General features: G+C 41.7%; 1 protein-coding gene across 1 annotated transcript in view; it reads right to left on the bottom strand.

The window, feature by feature from the left end:
- Window positions 1–272: 272 nt before the first annotated feature.
- The window catches only part of LMTK3 (lemur tyrosine kinase 3), a 39961-nt gene continuing 19743 nt past the window's right edge, over window positions 273–20490 (bottom strand). Inside the window, exons 11-15 of the mRNA XM_058182589.1 lie at window positions 12949–15443; window positions 10966–11336; window positions 10236–10347; window positions 3293–3553; window positions 273–490 (exon numbers count right to left, since the gene is read on the bottom strand). Coding sequence (XP_058038572.1) covers window positions 273–490; window positions 3293–3553; window positions 10236–10347; window positions 10966–11336; window positions 12949–15443 — 3457 coding nt within the window. The remainder of the gene's footprint in view (window positions 491–3292; window positions 3554–10235; window positions 10348–10965; window positions 11337–12948; window positions 15444–20490) is intronic.

The following is a 20490-nucleotide window of genomic DNA, read 5'->3' as shown; positions in this document are numbered from 1 at the left end:
ATTATTTCAACACAAATCAGAAAGGACAACAGCAATTGCCATCCACATAAATCAAGTAATGCCCAGATTGCAGATGCCTCTCCTACATCTTGGTTCTTGTTGCATTTTCCCCTAGGCGTTTATCAACTCCTCTCTTTCATCACCATTTTTCCAGCTAATCATGGCTAAAATTAAGGAGAGCAATTATGAAAACTTACATTTCTCTGTTATAAACTAAATCAAAAGTGAAACTATTGCCTTAAGGTTAATTAAAGTTTAGAGTCATTAAGGGCTCATTCAACTTGGTCTATCCTGGCTGCTTCTAACAGGCTGAAAACCAACATAATATGCCTTTTGCAGGCTGAAGAATGATCAAAACCATCTTTCCCGCCAAGAAGCACTCCATATACGTTAGGATGACAACATCCATTATTCTTGACCAACACAGGCATTAGTTTTAAGACTGGTGTCTTCCAGATGTATTGAACACCCAGACGTGGAAGACACTCAGCTAAATCAGCCAATAGAATTGGGTGTTTAAGCCTAATTTTCCATTCCTCCACTTCCTTCACCAGGGTTAAGCACTCTTCATTGCTGCTTGTAATCTCCCATTTGATCACAATGTTCTGCAGATAAAGAGAGGGGTTTCCTCTCAAAATGCCCACAGAGTAGGTATCTCCATAGAATTGCTTGACCTTTTGCAGTCCAATCCATTTCCTCCCCAAACTGTAGTTTTTGGCACAAGAGATGACTTTTCCATTCTAAAACAAACCAGTGGGGGACTGAGAAAGTCAGGACCAGCAACTCCCAATAAAAGCCAACCATCTCCAACACGGATTATGAATTAGGAATGATTTTCCCAGTCCAATGCAGGCACTGAGCTGTCAAGACAATATGAAGGGAGTTCCCACAATGAATCAATGGCTATCAATTATCTGGTCACTACAAATGAGTGATGTGACCAATTTACTGTTTTTCCTTATCACTTCAGAAATGAATGAATGGTGAACAAAGGATACCCACCCAACTCACTACCCAAGGTCCCTGTAACTTTACAGCATTTGATTACTCTATCTTGCCAGTATAATTCTGTCTGAGGTTCAACAATGGTCTTTTTAATGTATATAATGCTGGTTAAATGGACATGGTCACCAGCCCTATTCAGTTCCATTTGGCACAAAAGGACTTTTAAATTAGTAGCCATGTTCCATATTACAAGACTGCAGGTAATGAAATACAGAAGGGCTCATGAGCAGTTGTAGGCAACTTCCTGAAGATTGGTTCCTCCCCTCCCACCACCAACCCTCTCAATTTGGCACAGAGGGTCCTTAGAAGAAACATATCAGAGAGTGGAAGGGAACAGGGGTTATACATTCAAAAGCCAGTGCGGAGCAGAGGCCTCAAGCATTGAGGAGATATCTTCCTCATCATATGGAGGCCTGAGACTGTTTGTACAAAAAATTCTGCTTCTCTGCCTCCCCAGGCAGGGATGTATCAGTGAGCAGAAGGAGAGCAGAAGTCCACATATGTCAGGTTCTAGTTAGCAATAATGGCCCCATGCTGTGCACGCAGATACACACGTGCACACACACGTGCACACACACACACACACACACACACATCTGTCAGTCTATCCACTGCAGAAAATGGATTTGTGGTAGCTTGGTGTCAGCAGGTCAACTGGATGACTGGATGCTGTCCCTGAATGTTGAGATGACAGGTGGCAGGGTTGTCCAATTTCCATTAATTTCAGTTCTCAATTGCATCTAGAAGGTGGAGAGAAAAAGAAACTTCTTGTTAAGGAGGAGGAAGAGGAAGAGAGGAGGAGGAGGAGGAGGAGGAGGAGGAGGAGGAGGAGAAGAAGAAGAAGAAGAAGAAGAAGAAGAAGAAGAAGAAGAAGAAGAAGAAGAAGAAGAAGAAGAAGAAGAAGAAGAAGAAGAAGAAGAAGAAGAAGAAGAAGAAGAAATAGTAGTAGTAGTAGTTATTTTTGGGGGCTGAGAGTTGCATTTTGCCTTTGAATGTCATTTTGGAGGGTGCATTCTAGATTGTCACAAGCTCATCAGGTTATGCTTCTTTGATCTACAAAAATTAATTTTAAAAGACTGCTAAATGGAACAATTCTCTCTTTTTCAACCAAATATACATAATTCCAATTGGGTAAGGAATTGGGATTGGTTTTTATCCTCCTGGTCCCTAGAGGAGGACATCACTTCCTGTATTAACAAAATGACCAAGCAGCTTTGGAAATGTCCGCCTTTTATTGTGAAAATAGCTTTCCAAAACTCCACAATTCTCCAGACTTCCTCCATCTTAATTTAATACAAAAGGAAGACGGGCTTTTTTCAAGATCAAAGAGTGGGAGTGATGGGACAGATTTTACTGTGCAATTACCATGCCTTGGCCAAGGACTTGGGGACTGATGTGGAGAATCAAGATTTTATCATAGCTTTCTAAAGTAACCTTACCCTTTTTCTCCAGTCAATTTTTTTTGTTTTTACCTCTCCTTCCCCAATTTATTCAGGAGAAGAAGATAGAATAGTTATTTGATACTTTTTATCTGTAATGCTAGGGAATTAAAGATGCCCGCATAATCTTCACCAATCGTCTATTCAATCACACACAGAAACCTATCATCCTTTGGGCAAGCTTTGCCAACTGCGGTAATTTTATGGGCCCAGGAAACTCAAGCTACCTTCTATGTATCGTTACTCTAAAACTCCATTACTCAATGAAAGGCCATAGCAGGGGTGAAATGCTCCCAGATCGGACCAGATCGCGCAATCTGGTAGTGATCATGGCCAGTAGTTTGACGATCCGGTAGCGATGGTGGAGCAAAGCTCCGCCCAACCACCCGTGGTGTCATTACTTCCTGGTTTAAATTAGGAAGGTCTGCACACGCATGTGATGTGCAAGAGAGAGAGAGAGTGTAGTGAGCGTGCACATGCGGTGGGTCCCCTCCTGAACCAGTAAGGAAGGTAAGTAGATTTAACCCCTGAGCCATAGCATCAATACAATCAAAAGGATTGGTTATCTTAGAGCAGCTTTCTTTAGTTCAGGTTCTTCTGAAGTCATGGGCAACTCTCTGGCCTGGAATTATGGGAGTGAAAATTCAACATCATAGGAAGATGAAATTTGAGGAGGTTCATTCAGATATGAAGAACCATTCCTCTACCATCCACTTCTGTCTGTGACCGGGTCTGGAACCCAAACTCCACAAAGCCCCACCTGGAATTTTCCTTCCTCACTACGTCCCATAATAAACCACCCCTATATAGGATAATGGAAAATAATAGCATGCCTCTATGCCCCTTACCAGCTGTGGGTACCAATTCAGTATCACAGGATGGAGGCCGATGTGGCTCTAGGGCAGGAGAAACAGTGAAGCGAGAGAATCTCAGGGTGTCCACGAGGCTGGACTCAGTCCGCTTAGCTGATGGCAGCAAGGCAGGTGTCATGGGTACCGGTGAAGAAAGGACTGGGTGTGACTGGGCTGTGCTGGGGTCTGACACCATGGAGACGTAGGAAGGGTTCTGAGCCATGAGGGGGAAATCATCATCCCATTCAAAACTGCCACCTTAATTGAGAAGGAAGAAGAGGGAAGGTAGGAAGAAGGTTAGATTGGCGCCAACCCCAAAGAAGAAGATAAAAATATAATCAGTAGCTTTGACCTGATGTCATGCTTAAATCTTAATCTGTGTGGATTCACACAACATGCTAAAGTAGACTAAAGGAATATATTGTATTACCAGGCCATTATGTTAGATTGGTGGGTCTCAAGCTGTTCTCTAAGAATCCCTGGGGTGGGGGGGCACACAATATCATCACAGGGGGTCCGTGAAGCCTTGAAAAAATGTTATGATTTAAATCTTGGGGGTCCATGACCATAGTCTGGGGCCACAAAAGGTATTTAAAGGGGGCCCATGGTGAATAAAAATTAAGAACCACTGTATTAGACCATTATCTGGGTGATTTGTTTGGGCACAACATGTTGCTTTTATGTTTTATTCACCCAGGTTTAAGTTCCATATGTCATATGAGCCCAGTCTTTAGATCACTGTTGAATAGAATACAGTACAAGAATTAGACAGCTACAGAAAGATTTCTTTTGTAGTGCTTATATAGCAACAAGTAGATTTTCTCGTTGTCAGTATTGCCTAATTCTTCCAATTTGCTCAGCTCTGTCTCATGTCCCTCGGCTCTGCATCTCCCATTTGACAAGTTAATTTCAGTACGGAAGCATAATCACTTTTAGTTCTTTAGATCAGCTAGTCTTTTCACAAATATACTTGCATTTCACAAACATCTGGATGTTATGATCTATGCTCACAAGCACCCTGACAGAGCAGGTAATTTCATCATGAGGAAATTCTTTCTGCAACTAAACTTTATTGGCCTGCTTTGTACAACAACTCGTGCTTTAAAAAAAGTCTTCCTATCATTCTGCAAGTTCTCGCTTTTCCTTCTTCTACTAAGCAAGGAGAAAATTTGAGGACTTCTACTGGAAAATCCTGACCCCCTCTTTCCGTCTCAGTTCATTGTGCAGTTCTGTTGTGCAGACTCTGTCAAAATGAATGGGAGTTCCAGATCCTTGTATTTGATCTTATAGGCCAAAGGAGGTCACCTCAGGGCTATTTAGGCTTCTTAAAGCATATCTTAAACTAAGCAGGATTAAAGCCTGGCTGCCCAAAAAAACCCCTTTGTCAGACAGTGAAGACAGATGCCAAAGTGTATTCTGAGTATAGGAAGCTCCATAAATCTGTTGCCTCTCTATGTGTCATTAAATATATCTCTGGGAAACACTTCTGAGTGCTTGGAAAGGTACTATTAAGTCATGGAGAGCGCTAGAAGGGGGCCAACTCCATATAAGGAACTTAGTCCAATTTATGACCCTATTATTTATTTATTTGTGTCCCACCTTTATTATTTTTACAGACTAACTCAAGGCACTGAACATATGCATCATACCTTCCACAATGGCTGCCTAGGTTAATTTAGCAGATCTCTAAGAACAACAATAACAGTAACAATAACAAGGATAAAATGAGCTGCAGTGTGTTGTGCTGCAACTACTGAAACTACTACATCACTGAAGGATTCTTGGTGCTCTTTGAGCTTAGTGGTTTTCTTACAACAGCTTCAGTACTAAAGTAGGTGACATCAGCAGCAGCACCTAGTTTGGTAAGGAAATATCTTCAAGAAAATCACCAAGCTCAGAGAGCATCAAGGAACGCACGGTTCAACCCTGAGCTACAAATATTCTATCTTATTGTTACTACATTGATGTTTCTAAATTGGCAACTTTAAGAAGCATGGACTTCAACTCCTTCAACTCACATCTGCTTACATTTAAAGTTGACCACTATGCTTTGTTTTACATGGGACTTATTTTGAATTATATTTGGAAATTGCGGAAGATGTAAATCCAGAGTGATCTGATCACATATTCTGGTGACCTCCAGTTTGTTTTCAGATAAACCAATTGTCCCTTAGTCAAGGCACAAATAACCAGGTTCCATTATCCTACTTCAGACACATTACGTGTAGCAGTGGGGGCAAACCAGTAGTGGCAACAGCGGGAGGCTCCGCCCACTTGCCCGGATGCTTCTGTGCATGTGCAAGTGCACACCCACGAGCAAACTGGTAGCAACGGGATTATGTGAAGACTTAGTTCTCTGATGTTGGGCAAAGTGAAAGGAAAGAAAGAAGAGAGCAACCAATAGAAAGTGGATATACTGCTGATGGGTGCACTCTACTAGAAGTTCTGAAAGATCAGGTTAGGGACAGATTGCCAAATCATCTGCACTGACTTGATACCAATCAATCAATCAATCAATCAATTAATCAATGAAATGTCCCTAAACATTATGTTAACCAGCTAACAATTCAACTTCAACATTTGTTCTTTATGTTCTACCAAGTTTTGTTGCTATGCTTGACAACTACAGAAGATGGATTTCTAAGTATCATATCCAAACACTGGGTATGTCTTCTTCAAAGAACCTTAAGCCACCTTTCTGTTTTGGAAAGCAGAAAGTAATATATAATCTGTGCTTTCAATCTACCTTTCAACTCTTGTGACACTATTTTTCCAACAGAGACTATTAGTAATTTACATTCTTCTTGACTGCTGTTTTAGTGATCTATTGTCCTTTTAATTGCTTTTGTTTTGTTTTTAAGTTTATTGTATCTTGAGACCTATAGAGGAAGTTACACACATAGGAAATAGTTTTTAAAATTGGATATAGCTGCATCATCAGGGTCTTGCTACAGCACAAAGCAGATTAGTTTCTGAATAAGGAAGAATGTGTACCACCATCTGCCTTAATATGACATTTTTATATTCTGAGCATTCATGGAGGCAATAAAAATTATATTCTAAAAATAAACTATGTAGAGATTATTTTTTTTAAAAAGAATCAGCCAGCATCAGCAAAATTATTATGCAATGTCTCCTAAAATTTCTGCTAACTGAAGCACATTTTCATTTTAAGACGATAAAGCTTTATTTATTTCCACTCACACATGAAATGGGTTTAAAGGGAAGAATGCTAAAGAATAATGTTTATCTTCAGAGAGGATCACTCATATTTACTGCAGGAGTCTCCACAGAAAAAGGTGAACCAAGGCAGAAATAAAAGTGAAGCTCACCTGAGGACTGGCAATTCTGCTCTGTCTTTACATTGGAGACAACCAAATGATCCCAACCATCATACCCGGGAAAGATACAGAAAAATGTTATCCATCCAAGCAAAAACTGGGGGCGGGGAATGTTATCTGTATGAATGCACTTAAATCTAGACAAAATCTTGGTGGCTGGACTTAACATTTTTTAAGGTTACTGGGCCACACCAGGAATTTTTGCATGTTTCCCTTATTTAAAAAAACCTCTTTATTTGAAGGTTTACATTAGCATTTTCATATGTACTTCAACAAATATGGAGAAACTGCCCCAGTTTTCGCCGCTGCAGAGAGAGCTTTCTGCAAAAAAGAAACTTTGAGTCCAGCCCTGCTTTATATTGCATTGAAATGAAACTACTATTTCTGATATTGTAAAAATGTTAATTAAAATATTGCTAGTGGATCGCAAAGACACATCTTAGTGTCTTTCCTCAGTTCTTACTGTTTAACAGCAGCAAAACAAAGTGCCCTAACAAACCGATTTTGAAAACCACCGCTTGACAAGAGTTGGCTGTCCAATTTTCACTTGATCACATCTGAGAGGAAATCATGTGTCTGTTTTCTTTCCAATATTCATCCAGTCCCAATCTTTCTGTAACTCAACTCCATTATTCCCAGTTTTACATTCTGGAGTTAAAGATAATCTTTCATCCTTTTCTACAGTGTGATTCTCTTTCAAATACCGCATGGTCTCTTACTTTATCTCTACCACAACCATCTGCCTTTTATTTTCTCTTTTTAGAGCTTTCTGCTTCCTTAAATTCTTTTCAACTTAGTTTCTTGCTCTTCTGTCTTCGTCATTGCCCTTCTATGAAACAATTTTCTTAAAGTATGGTGCCCATAATTATATACAACAATTGAGATAGGGTCTGACCAATAGGAAATAAAATGGAACTATATCTCACCTGGCCATCATTTTCACCTGGCCATCATTTTATATCTGGAAATCTGACCCCATTTTCAAGGGTAAATTCATCAGTGCCATTTTTTCACCTCAAGTAAAACATCCAAATGATTTGCAGCATTAAAAATACACACAGAGAGATGGTGGAACCATCAATGAATAAAGATGAACATTTAGAGATGAAGATGGGAGGTAGAATAGTAGCAAATATTCTAGATCAGTGTTTCTCAACCTTAGCAATTTTAAGATATCCCCAGCCAGGCTGAGGAATTCTGGGAGTTGAAGTCCACATATCTTAAAATGACCAAGGTTGAGAAACACTGTTCTAGATGCTCCATATTCAATCAACAACTTCAGAGTTTTGGTAACTATAGGTAAGACAGTGGTAAGGGGAGTCTCAAACCAAGAGATTCTTGTCATCAGGACCCTGTACTTTTTCTTCTCCCTAAGAATATATATTTTAGGCTGCACTGTCACCCTGGTGTTGTACAAATTAGATGGCTTGGAATTCAGAGAGAGGTATTTCCATCCATTGGTGAAATCCAAACTGGTTTACTACCAGTTCGCTGACCGCGCATGCACGCCAAATGCACACTACATGCACATGCACAGTGCACACCAAATGCACATTCTGGGCGCGCACATGCGCAGTACATGCCAAAAGCAGGCTTGGGAAGATAAGTAGAAGGGGGGGATCAGCTGTGGCATGCGATTTAGCTTCACTAGAAAGCAGGATTTCCTGCTTTCTAGCAAAGCTAAACTGCGCTGCACACTGATCCCCCCCCCGCTATTCTACTTACCTTCCCAAGCCTCCTTTTGGTGCTTGCTACATTCACATGCATGCACAGTACATGCCAAAAGGAGGCTTGGGAAGGTAAGTGGAACAGTAGTGGTGTTGTTCTCGTCCGCTTTCACCGCAGCCGGGGCCTTCTTATCTGCTTCCGAACGCTGAAGAATGTCCTAGTATGCCTCCCGGCCCCAGCCCTGGCTCCATGCCCAGACAGGCTGAGGAGGAAGAAGTACCTCCAGCCCCCAGCTCTGGCTCCATGTCCAGGCAAACGGAGCAACTAGACCCCTCCCCCTCCTCCACAGCATGTGAGCCTGAAGGAGGTCAATTGCCATCAGCTGCCGACTGGAGTGACCCTCGCATCAGAAGAATTGATAGGCGGCGGCGACAGAAGGAAGGGAGGGGCAGGCCTGGATAAGTGCTGAGTCATGGAGCCACACCCCATGGCCTATATAAAGGATCTGCTTTTTGGCATTCTCTGAGTCAGGCAAAGTCTAACATATCTTGCTGAAGTCCCTTTCTGGTCTCCTGCCTGCCTTGAGAACTTTGCTAGGACTTTGGCAGAGCTGCAGAGGCACGCCTGATTCAGATTTCCCTGACCCGGCCGTCAGCGGAGGAGTGGGACACGACAAGTGGGGGGATCACATGTGCAGTGCAGTTTAGCTTTGTTAGAAAACAGGACTTCCTGCTTTCTAGCAAAGCTAAAGCCCGCTGCACAGCTGATCGTCAAAAATACTGGTTCAGAGAAACCGGTAGCTTTTTTAAACTACCGGTTCACCCGAACTGGTAGCTTTTTAAACTGCTGGTTTAACCAAACTGGTAGCTAATTACCAGTTTTCCCAAACCGGTAGCTTTTTTTTTTTTTTTTTACTACCGACTGGTTCACTCAAACCAGTAGTTTTTATCATTACTGGTTCGCCCAAACTGGAGCGACCACATTTCACCATGTTTCTTCCATATCCGGAAGTAGCCAAGTTGGGAAGGCTGCCCCGAGAAGCATCATTTTAGTCGTATTAAAAGCTTTCTAAAATCCCAAGACAGTAATCACTAAGAAACACTGTGTCAACTTCGAAACGGATCAGGCCTGCTGCAGCCATCTTTCTGTTTCTCAGCTTGTCACACAGTATGGGAGAGCGGAGAGATCTGGAATGTCAGGCCAGACAACAGCAAATCATCCTGTGAGAACCAAGGTCATCTCAACAGGTGCTGGCTAGAGACTAAGAGGAGTTGCCAGTGAGACACCAGAATACCTAACTGGTGTTCCAATGTGACCTGTGACAATAAGGGAGGGGATTATCTATTCTTTAATTATATTGAAAACGTGGGAAATAGTTAGATCTGGTTTTGTTTTCATTTGTGATGAATAAAATAAAACAGTTCTTTTACAAAGTTTAAAGTCTTGGAGTGCTGAATTGGTTGGATTCATTAGTCGAACCTTGACACATTGTCCATTGATTAAATTTAAAGGTGGACCTTAGTTTACTTCTTCTTGAAATCGTCCTCAGCCAAGCTGAGTTTACTTCTTCTTGAAATCATCCTAAGCCAAGCTATCCTTGGTGCCTTTCCTCAACCAAGCTGAGTTTTGCAGCTATCCTTGGTGCCTTTCAACAGTCTTCTTTCAAAAACAAACTTAACCTCCTTTGGACTTTATCCAGTCTTCATTAGTTTACTCTTCCTATATCTAACAATCAGTTTGACCACAGACCTGTTCCTTCCTGAAACCTGACCCTTTACTCCAACTTATTTCGCATACCACTTTCTTATCAAAAGCACCTGGGTAGCTCAGCCTTCTTCCATTCTGACTCTGTAGCTGGATTGGCCCATCTCCTAATTGACATTTAAGGCTGCTAGAGAGAGGAGATATTTCTGATTTGTTCCAGTACTCACTGAAGCCATCAGCTGGTGGGAAAGCATCAAGTCCCGGTTCGGCTGCTGAGCCAGGAGAAGGGGCATCACCATCGGGGGCTCCCTGTGAACTCAGTTCATTGGTTGGTGTCTCCTATATATAAGCATGGATAGGAATTAAAATCCCTTTGAATTATCCATCTAAAGTCCCTCTGGACTGAGGCACAGTTCAATCAAATAAGTAAGAAAGGAAAATCATTTATCAGAATGCAAAGGTTTAGCAATTGATTGTTTAAATCACGGGGTGGGAAGAGAGATAAGACTAGCAGAATGTGAACTGGAAGAAACCCTGGGGTTTTCAGGACCTTCGACCATTGATGTAAACTACAAGAGAGAAAAGAGCCTTCGTATTGCATGTCATCATTATGCAAATATGCATGAATCCTTTCAGCTATTGGAATAGATCAAAGGCATCCAACTGATGGGGGGAAAACCTATTATCCACAGATCATTGGCCGTTTCTATAGGGAGGCATGAAAAGACAGCATGGCTGGGATTAAGCCAGACCCAAAAGGAAATATGTGTTGTCTGCATTGGCAGAGAATTTAAAGCGTGGACATTGGTTGGGAAGAAATAAACCCAGAGATGCAGAAGATAAGAGAAAGATGAGACCCAGAATCCATGAAAGAGACAATGAGACTATTAAAGTCCTCCTTCAGGCTACTGTGAATCAACTTTCATCCTTTCCATCCTTCACCTCCTCATAACTCACCTGATCAAAGAGGTAGACGGTGACATCATCAAAGAAGGAGACCATCTTCCGCTTGCGGTCAAACTCAGCCGCTGCCTCTTCCGCTGAGCGGGGTGACTTGAGAAGACCACGCAAGTTACGGGCATCATCGCTTTCACTCACCACAATGGGCACACCCCTCGTTCCGCTTCCAGCCAAGCCTCCTTCCTCGTCTTCTTCAGCATCCTCTTCCTCTTCCTCTTCTGCTCCTAGGGAAACTTCTCTCCCTCCCAGAGCCGGACCCTCCCCCAAAGTGGTTCCTTCCCAAAATGGTCCTTTCCTTGCTCCACCAGGTGGGGGAAACGTCTGCAAAGCCAGTGGTGGCAGTGACAGAGACAAACGGGATAGCTTGGCTGGAGGCAAAGGTTAGAAGTCAAAGGTGAGGATTGCCAGGAGAAAGGAAAGTGATTGAATAGCCAATGGTCCAAGGTCAAGAAGGACAAATAACATGGAAACCAGTGAAGAATAAGAGTTGGGATGAAAGAGAGAGATAGAGAGAGGGAGACACAGAGACAGAGGGAGAGAAGGAGGAATAGACAGAATGTATTATTTCACTAAAAGTACATTTTTTGTATTTTTGCCCACATATAACCTGATATGACCTGCCACATGTATCAATTCAAAATGAATGAATAGTTTACTCTAATTTGATTACTAAAACTATCCTGGCCTGCAAACAATTATTATCCATGTTCTGATAGCAGAACACATCTGTGTTCATTTCTGTAACTATTTACCCTTTTCCTTCTAACACTATGGATCAAACTATGTTGATCACGGTAGGATTAATAAAGCAGCTAAAAGAATCTATATACCCCCCAAATTGGTTTTTTTTTTCTGTTTGTGAAATTGCCTATGAATCCACCTTCTTCAAAATTAGATATATTTTTTTGGTAAAAAAATAATACATTGATTAGCAGAACACTCCTCCACGCATAAAAAAGTTGTTTGCAAGGCTGTGGATGGTATTTGTGAATCAATAGGGGAGGCAACTTTTATAGCGAAGAAGAAGAAGAAGAAGAAGAAGAAGAAGAAGAAGAAGAAGAAGAAGAAGAAGAAGAAGAAGAAGAAGAAGAAGAAGAGGAGGAGGAGGAGGAGGAGGAGGAGGAGGAGGAGGAGGAGGAGGAGGAGGAGGAGGAGGAGGAGGAGGAGGAGGAGGAGGAGGAGGAGGAAGAAGAAGAAGAAGAAGAAGAAGAAGAAGAAGAAGAAGAAGAAGAAGAAGAAGAAGAAGAAGAAGAAGAAGAAGAAGAAGAAGAAGAAGAATTAAAAACTGGATCATTGGATCAAATTGTAAGTCACCCAGAGTAACTTAGTTGGATTAGGCAGCTATAGGAACTGAATACATAAAGATAAAATAAATAAATAAATAAATAAATAAATAATAAATAAATAAATAAATAAATAATAAATAAATAAATAAATAAATAAATAAATAAATAAATAAATAAAATAAAATAATAAATAAAATAATAAATAAAATTTAAAAATTAATAAAATAAGATAGAAATAACAAATCTTATTCGGTGACCCCAGGATACCCATAAGTTGGAGACAGGCTTTATTAACTCTTCCCTTCCTTCATTTAAGATTTTATTTTGAAGCTTAGGAGAGGACCTCATGGGACACTGATCTGTTCCAGAGAACCATTGCCAGGGACATCGATGGGAAGCAATAAAGTACGACATAATGGGAGTTGCAATGGTGCCATCAAATCTCTGCCCCTTTTAATATGAACTGCATATTAAAGTGTTGGGGCTTTAATAATGTGACTTAAACCATCCTCTTGAATTCTCCCTACCACTTCCTTCACCACACATGCTTGGCCACTGCCACTTTCCCATTAAATCAGTGATTCTCAACCTCTGTAATTTTAAGCCCTGTGGATGTTTTTCCATCCCATTTGTTACATGAACACCCTCTTCTTCCTGTTACTGTCACCCTGAATTGTAGATTGTAGAATTTTACCTTTAATATCTTCACTGGCTTGATTCACAGGGACCACAAGCTCTTGCTCCTTTTTAAACTGGTCATTTGCTACATAAGTGTCTTCCTGAAGATCTTGTGGTTGTTCCACGTTGGCGATGGGTTCACTTTGGATCTCAGTATGGATAGCTTTCTCTCTTTCCTTCCTTTCTTCTTCTTTCCATTCAAGCTGCTTCTCTTCAGATTCTCCAGTTCCTTCCTTCTGTTGCTGCTTTTCTTCTTCCTCCTCTTCCTCTTCTTCTTCTGCTTTATCTTCCACACTTTCTGACCACTGGAAATGCACTGTTTCCTCAAGGTGGCTTTTTTCATTATTCTCTTCTTCCTCTCTTTCTCTTTCTTCTCTTTCTTCCCCTCCTCTTTCCTCTTCCTCTTCCCCAGTTTGCTGTGTCTCTTCTGGCTCCAGGCTCCAAAGCTTGACAATGGCCTGATCTTTTAAGGAGGCAATTGGTGAAAATCCCAATTTTGGCACCTTCTGGCTACAAAGTAGATTCCGTGTGACATTCTCTTGCAGTGTGACCAACAACTGTTCTTTGCACACCTGAACCACAAAGCCACCCTCAACAATTGTCTTCTCTGAAGGCTTTTCTTCTTCAGTTCTGGTTATAACAGGTGCCTCAGAGGATTCGGCCTCCCCATCAGAGAAGTAAGCAGAATCACGGTGAGGGGTTGTAAGCCCCAAGCTCCTGCCTACTTCTTCTTCAAGTTCAGTCCCTTCTTCACTTACTGAGAGTGTAAGATCGCTAGTGGACTGAGAGATGGGTGTTGCTGGCAGTTTGCCAGGATCATCTTCTGTCTCTATTTCTTCCTCTTCTCCAGAAGGTGAGGGAAGTGATTCCTCTTTAAATATAAACTCAGGTGAAAAAGTGTTCTCTGTTTCATAACCGCTGTCCCCAAATTTTTGTCCTGGAGAGGAGTAGTGGGAGGCTGGGCTGCAGACATCTGAGGAACTGGTATTAGAAGGAATGTCCAAGGAATCTACAGAGTCTAGAGTTCCTCTTTGCCGATCAGGTGCTGCTGGGGAGAGGCTCAGGGTTGCAGGGCCAGCTGAAAATCCATCAACAGCTTCTGGGAGAATTGCAATAGTCTCCTCATCATTAGTCTCAGCTAGAGTGGATAATGGTGGTATCTCTACAGGGACAATCACATTGCAGCACCCGGAAGACATAGTTGGAAAGGGTGACCCAGGTGGACGGATGTTTCCCCCACCTCTCTGCTTTGGGTAATCTTGAAGTTCATAGGTCTTCACAGCTGTGCCCATAAGTGGGTCATAAAATTCACTGTGCTCCCCAGTATCTCCATCACAGTCTCTAGGAGGTACTATAGAACAGTCAGATAAGGAGCCCCGCTCCACTTTGAGTGAAGAGTCATCCTCAGTGCCATAGCTATCCCGGTGAGGACGCCTCAAAGGTGGGCCATGATTGCTCCAACTGCTTACCACATCCCCTCGAGGGATGGCACATGTGCAACGGGCCCGAGTGCACAGGGGACAGGGCAGAAGTTTGCGCCGCCCTCCTCCAATGCTGCTTCCTCCATCATCAGTGCTACTACCAGAACTGTGGTCCTCCATCAGAGAAGGTTCCTGCTCCCAGGAAGGTGACCCCTGGAACTCTGAAGGGTCCCCAGCAAGAGTCTCCCCTGCCCCTCGTTCTTCCATCATTTCAGCATCCCAGCTACGCTGCTGATCCTCCAACTCACGATACACAGTGAGCAAGGATTCTGCAAGGAATGCTTCACTCTCTGTGGTTGGTGTCTCTGTCAGTGATGTCTCTTGGATTTCACCATCAACACGGAAAGGATTGCTTTCACCACTGCCCCCAGTCAAGAAAGGGTTAGTATTGGACTGCTCTGATGGCCGAAGAGGGGCATTGTGGCAATCCCAATCAGAGGGAAAGAGGGGCTGTGATGCTGAACCAGGGCTGGGGGCACAGACTGGCCCTTCTCCACTACCGTGGTCCTCCAGGCGAATGTAATATTCACTGCTGACGGAAGGGCTGCGGGCGCTGATTACAGGCACAACGCTGGGTGTCTCCAGACTGTGTCCACGATGTACTGCCTGTTCATAGAAAGGGTTGCTGCCAGGCACAGCTAGCCCACCATTGCTGGAGGGGTACTCAGGTGGTGCTGAGGCAGGGCCCTTCCATCGACCCAGCCGGGCCTTCTCCCACATATACTCAAAGTTCAGCCCTCCACTGCTTTCAGTCACGGTCAGGATGTCATCCATGTCTCCACCATGGAATCCATCCAGGAGTGGATAGGCTGAGATCTCTTCTGATGGGCAGTGATGACGTGCTGAAGAAGAGGAGGCTGGTGGTGGGGAAGAGGAACGCATGGGTTTCAGGGCACTCCAGCGCCACTCAAAACTCTCCTCTGCCTGAGCATTGGAGCGCTCATTCAACAGGTAGCTCACCTGCAAATGCAGCTCTTCCATAGTTGGGCGATGAAAAGCTGGTAGCCAGCATGATTGCATCACCTCATACCTGCAGTGGGGCAGGGTTGGAGGGAGGATAGAGGAACAGTCGGAAAAACAGGCAGAAATAGGGTGGAAAAAACACAGTTGTGGGAAGATAGCCTGAAAGGACAGCTAAGGGTGGGCAGCGGGGTTGGGAACATTTAAAACGAAACAAAAAAAAGTGTTGCAAAAGAACAGTTGGAAAAAGAGTAAGAATTAGACACCCTACAGAGTAGCAAAAGGAAAAGCAAAGGTAGAAACAGATATGCAAAATTAGAAAGAGCTTGACTATTACAGCAAGAGAGATTAGGGAGGAAGAGTCAACCAGTAAAAAGTGAAACAGAGCATATAAAAATACCATTCTGAAGTTATTCAGGAGTACAAGAAGATGGGAAAAATTAGTCCCAAGAATGAAAGGAGAATGGCTGTGACATCAGGAGAGCAAAATGGGTGAGGAGTAGAGCAGCTGGAAATATAGATCATTTATAGATCTTGGAGAATTGTTCTAACACAGGAGAGCTACTATACAGTATATGGCATTAAATCATTGGCCCATCTAATCTTATTAAGAGGAGCATGCCCCTGCCTAAAGAGAGAACAGGTGGGCATCTGGTGGAGATGCAGAAGTCAATAGCAACTCTTGAGGGTGGATAGGGGGAAGAAGGAGCAGGAAGATCAGAGTGAAGTAAGCATTATTGTTGCATCTCAGTGCATTCTATGGGCAACCCTAATCCTTTGCCAACCTCAAAGAACCTTTCACCTGCAGACAATACTAACTGTGATAGTGGATTCCCACACCAGGCACGTGGTTGAATTAATTCTTCAAGTTCCCTTTCCCCAGTTACACTCAATGTTTCTAGAATTCAAACTGTTATCTACAAAAGTGTGGTCCATCTCCCCTAAATCACAAGAAGATGTATATTGTAATTTTTTGGTGCTGCATATGAATTGCATTCATACAATACACTACTTATTTACTGAATCAATCATTTTTTCTGAATTGATCCAATCCATCCATCCATCCATCCATATCTATTTTTCTATCTATCTATCTATCTATCTATCTATCTATCTATCTATCTATCTATCTATCTATCTATCATCTATCTATCTATCTATCTATCTATCATCTATCAATTATTTTAGGCACTAGCCCAGCTCACAATCTAAGACATTCTGGGCAGCTGACAGGTAAAAATCATAAAACTGTATAAAAAGGTAACAATGAAAATAGAATTAAAACAGGATGAGAAACAAGTAAAAACAAAGATAAAAGATAAATTAAAAGGTAGAAGGGGTGCCCTTAAGGCATCAGTCACCACCAGGTGGCATGATGCTCTTGAATCCCCATGTGTCAGGTGCAAGGAGCTGGAAATGCTCCAAGAATGGGTCAATGATCATCAGTTTAAAAGAAATTCACCAGACCGGAAATGACAGAAATATTGACTTCAACTGTTTCCTCCTCCAATAGACTCTAAGCTGGAATGTCTTTTAACCCACCCAGACTCCAATCGAGGCCTCCTTTCCTTCAGCTGTTGGTTCCATCACACTATGTGAGTTGGCAGTGCCAGGTCTTCACACTCTTTTGAAATGCCAGAAAAAAATGGAGAGCAGCCTCACTTTTGGGAGGATATTCCACAGGGCAGGGGCAAAAGCAGAAAGTCTTTCTTCCTAGACCCCATCAGTTGGAGATCTTTAACTGATGGGATCAGTGGTGAAATCCTCTGCTGCTTGCCACTGGTTCGCTGCCTGTGCACGCACAGTGCGTGCCAAATGCATGCTGTGCACGCCCACATGCACAGTGTGCCCAAACATGTACTTCACAGGGAAAAAGGGCACTTAACAAGGTAAGTAGAACAGCAGGACAGGGAGAACAGCTGTGCATGCAGGATTTCCTGCTTTCTAGCGAATATAAATCGCGCGGCACAGCTGATCATCAGGAATACTGGTTCGGATGAGCTGTTAGCTTTTTTTTACTGGTGCGAACCGGTAGGATTTCATCACTGGATGGGATCCATAACATGACTTCCATGCCTGACCGGGTGGGACAGGACAATGTGAGTGGGACAAAATGGTTCCTCAGGTAATCTGGTCCCATACTATGAAGGGCTTTAAAAGTAATAACCAACACCTTGACTTGGACTTGGAAATAAGCTGGCACCCAATAAAGCTCACACAGCAAAGGTGTGACATACACAGTCCTTGGGGCACCCAGAATTGCCCTTGCAGCTGTATTCTGCACCAGGTATTCTTCAAGCGTAGCCTTATGTGGAGCACACTAAATCATAAATCCATTGAAAAGACATTGAATCGTAAACCATTTAAATTGGCAGCGTTCACATAACATGCTAAGCTCTTAAAATAAAAAGAACCTAGACAAGGTTATTTGTAATGAAGCTTACAGTGTGTTGCACAAACATTGTTCTATCTTTTGTTGACCTAGTTAAACCTGTTGTGAAGTCTGACAGCATCTCTTCAAGGTTTCTGACAGGAGTCCTCCTTACAAATGGCAGGGCCTAAACCTCCTAATGGAAAGCAAAGGCTCAATTACTCATCCAGAAGGATTTCTTTTAGGGTAGCAGCACCAGCAGTGTCCACAGCAAACTCTGAGGACCCCAAATGGCAACATGTACATCAGTGGTGGGATTAAAAAATGTTTACTACCGGTTCTGTGGGTGTGGCTTGATGGGCATGGCATGGCTTGGTGGGCGTGGGTTGGTGAGCGTGGCAGGGGAAGTATACTGTAAAATCTCCATTCCTTCCCCACTCCAGGGGAAGGTTACTATAAAATCCCCATTCCCTTCCCCCTTCAGGGGAAGGTTACTGAAAAATCCCCATTCCCTCCCCACTCCAGGGGAAGGATATTGTAAAATCTCCATTCCCTCCCCACTCCAGGGGAAGGTTACTGCAAAATCCCCATTTTCTCCCCATCAGCTGGGATTTGAAAGGCAAAGAATAGATGGGGGCGGGGCCAATCAGAGGTGGCATTTACCGGTTCTCCGAACTACTCAAAATTTCCACTACTGGTTCTCCAGAACTGGTCAGAACCTGCTGAAACCCACCTCTGATGTGCATGCTGACACCACCAGGCAAATGCTGCCATTACAGGCTCACTTCTGCAATACTTGATGCCAGGATGTAAAATGGTGTCATGTGTATAATGACGTCACCAGGTCCTGTCCTTTAGCCTCCACCAGACAAAAACATAACCATAGAACATATTCTACAGCAATCTTAAAGGTGGAGATCAAATTGATCCTTTGAGAGAAGATGGTCAATAAAAAGGTGCGTTCCACTGGCTTTGAAAATTAGTTTTACTTTTGGGGTTATCCGTTGACTGCTTTTTTTATATAGCAAGCAGATGCTAGGTCAATTGAACTGACAGATAAATAAATTTACACATCAGGGACACCTTTTATGTAACATAGTATTTTTATTTTATGTAGATGGGAAAGTTATTTATAATACAGGTCAATAATTATTTATTGACCTGTATTACAAGAGAAGGAGAATGCATCAGATATTTTTGATATATTTTTCAGCATTCAACCAGGATGGACTTTTTATATTTAATATCATTGTGGATGATATATTTTTCATTTGTTATTTTTTTGTACACGTTTTTTTTTATTATTAGCATTTGATGGTTGTTAAGTTTCTTTTTTTCTTCGTTTTGTATTTTAACTTTGGAAATAAAATGAAATATTTGTAAAAGAAAAAGAAAAAGAAAAAAGTGCACTCTACCAATGGAAAGGGAGAATAGATAGAGTTCCACTTTAAAACAGAGTTCCAAAGAAAGGGAAAAAGGCTACAAAATTACTTAGTTTCTTTTTATGGAAAGCATCACACTTTTATTTAATTTGTCTAATTTATATTCCAGGAATTTTTATCCAGGAATTCGAGGTACTATGTACATCACACCCCATCCTCCATTTTTTTCTACAAGAACAATGTGAGGTAGATTATGTTGAGAGAAAGTGATTGATGCAAAGTCATACAGGACTTTTTATGGCTTTGAACCCAGTCCAATTATAGTCCAATCTGCAATTGCCTAGACCACACTACTTCCCCTGTCCTGTTGCTTTTTACCCATTTAAAATATTTAATTTTAAAATGAAGGGCATGGCTTAAAATTTCACTGCCCTTCGGCTATGACTATCCCTCTGGTTGAATAAAGATTTTTAATAATGTTTTGGAATGTTTGACCCTCAATGTATATGGTGGCTTTACAATCAACAATCTTGGCTTTAATATGTAATTATTATGTGTTTTTATTTCAAGTCAAATTTCAAATTTGGGGAATTACATCATACTCTGATATGATTGTCTACAATAATCTATAAGTCCTGTAAATTTAAGTACCAGATTCTGGTTAGAGGGTTCTTCATAAACACTGCATGTTTGCATGCCATTTGTATCAAAATAGATCTCTGTGTCACAAAAAAAGATTGATTTGCTTCCGGGTAAAAATAATATTTGCAACAGAAAGAATGCCTTTTTTTAAAAATTCTCTTTTTATACTGTTTCACTGCATTCTTCCTTTCTTAATTTTTATAGGATTGCACAATATGTTATGATGAGATATTAAAAATGATAATACCACTTCTAGAAAAATATTTAAAATATCTGAAAGAAAATCCTCTGCCCAGATTAGCATTTTAGACAATTATTGACTGAAATAGAAATTGACTACTCTGATTAAAGAAAAGAACATAAGTACTTTTGTTTCCACTTGGAGACTGCTCCTAAACTTCATGCTTGAAGTGGAAAAGAATGAAACTTTGATTTTGAGTTTTACTGAGTAGATTGATAGATCTTTACAGAAATGGCTTGTTCATACTTTATGAAAAAGCAAAAAGTTGTGATTTGATCTTAATGCCTTATTTTACTGCAACAGAGTTGGAAGTCAATGCTTCTTTTTCTTTTCTTATTCTTCCTCACCTCTCTTCCCCCTTTTCCTCCTCACTGCTTTTCTATTTACTTTTGTATTTTGTATTTTACAATATTTTATAACTCAATAAAAATGTTAAACTGGAAAGCATCTTAGACAATTACTGACAGAAATAGAAAGCTGC

This window comes from Ahaetulla prasina, chromosome 4, assembly GCF_028640845.1.
Source record: "Ahaetulla prasina isolate Xishuangbanna chromosome 4, ASM2864084v1, whole genome shotgun sequence".
Taxonomy (NCBI): Eukaryota; Metazoa; Chordata; class Lepidosauria; order Squamata; family Colubridae; genus Ahaetulla; species Ahaetulla prasina.
The sequence above is the reverse complement of the archived record's forward strand: the minus strand, read 5'-3'. Positions and strand labels throughout refer to the sequence as shown.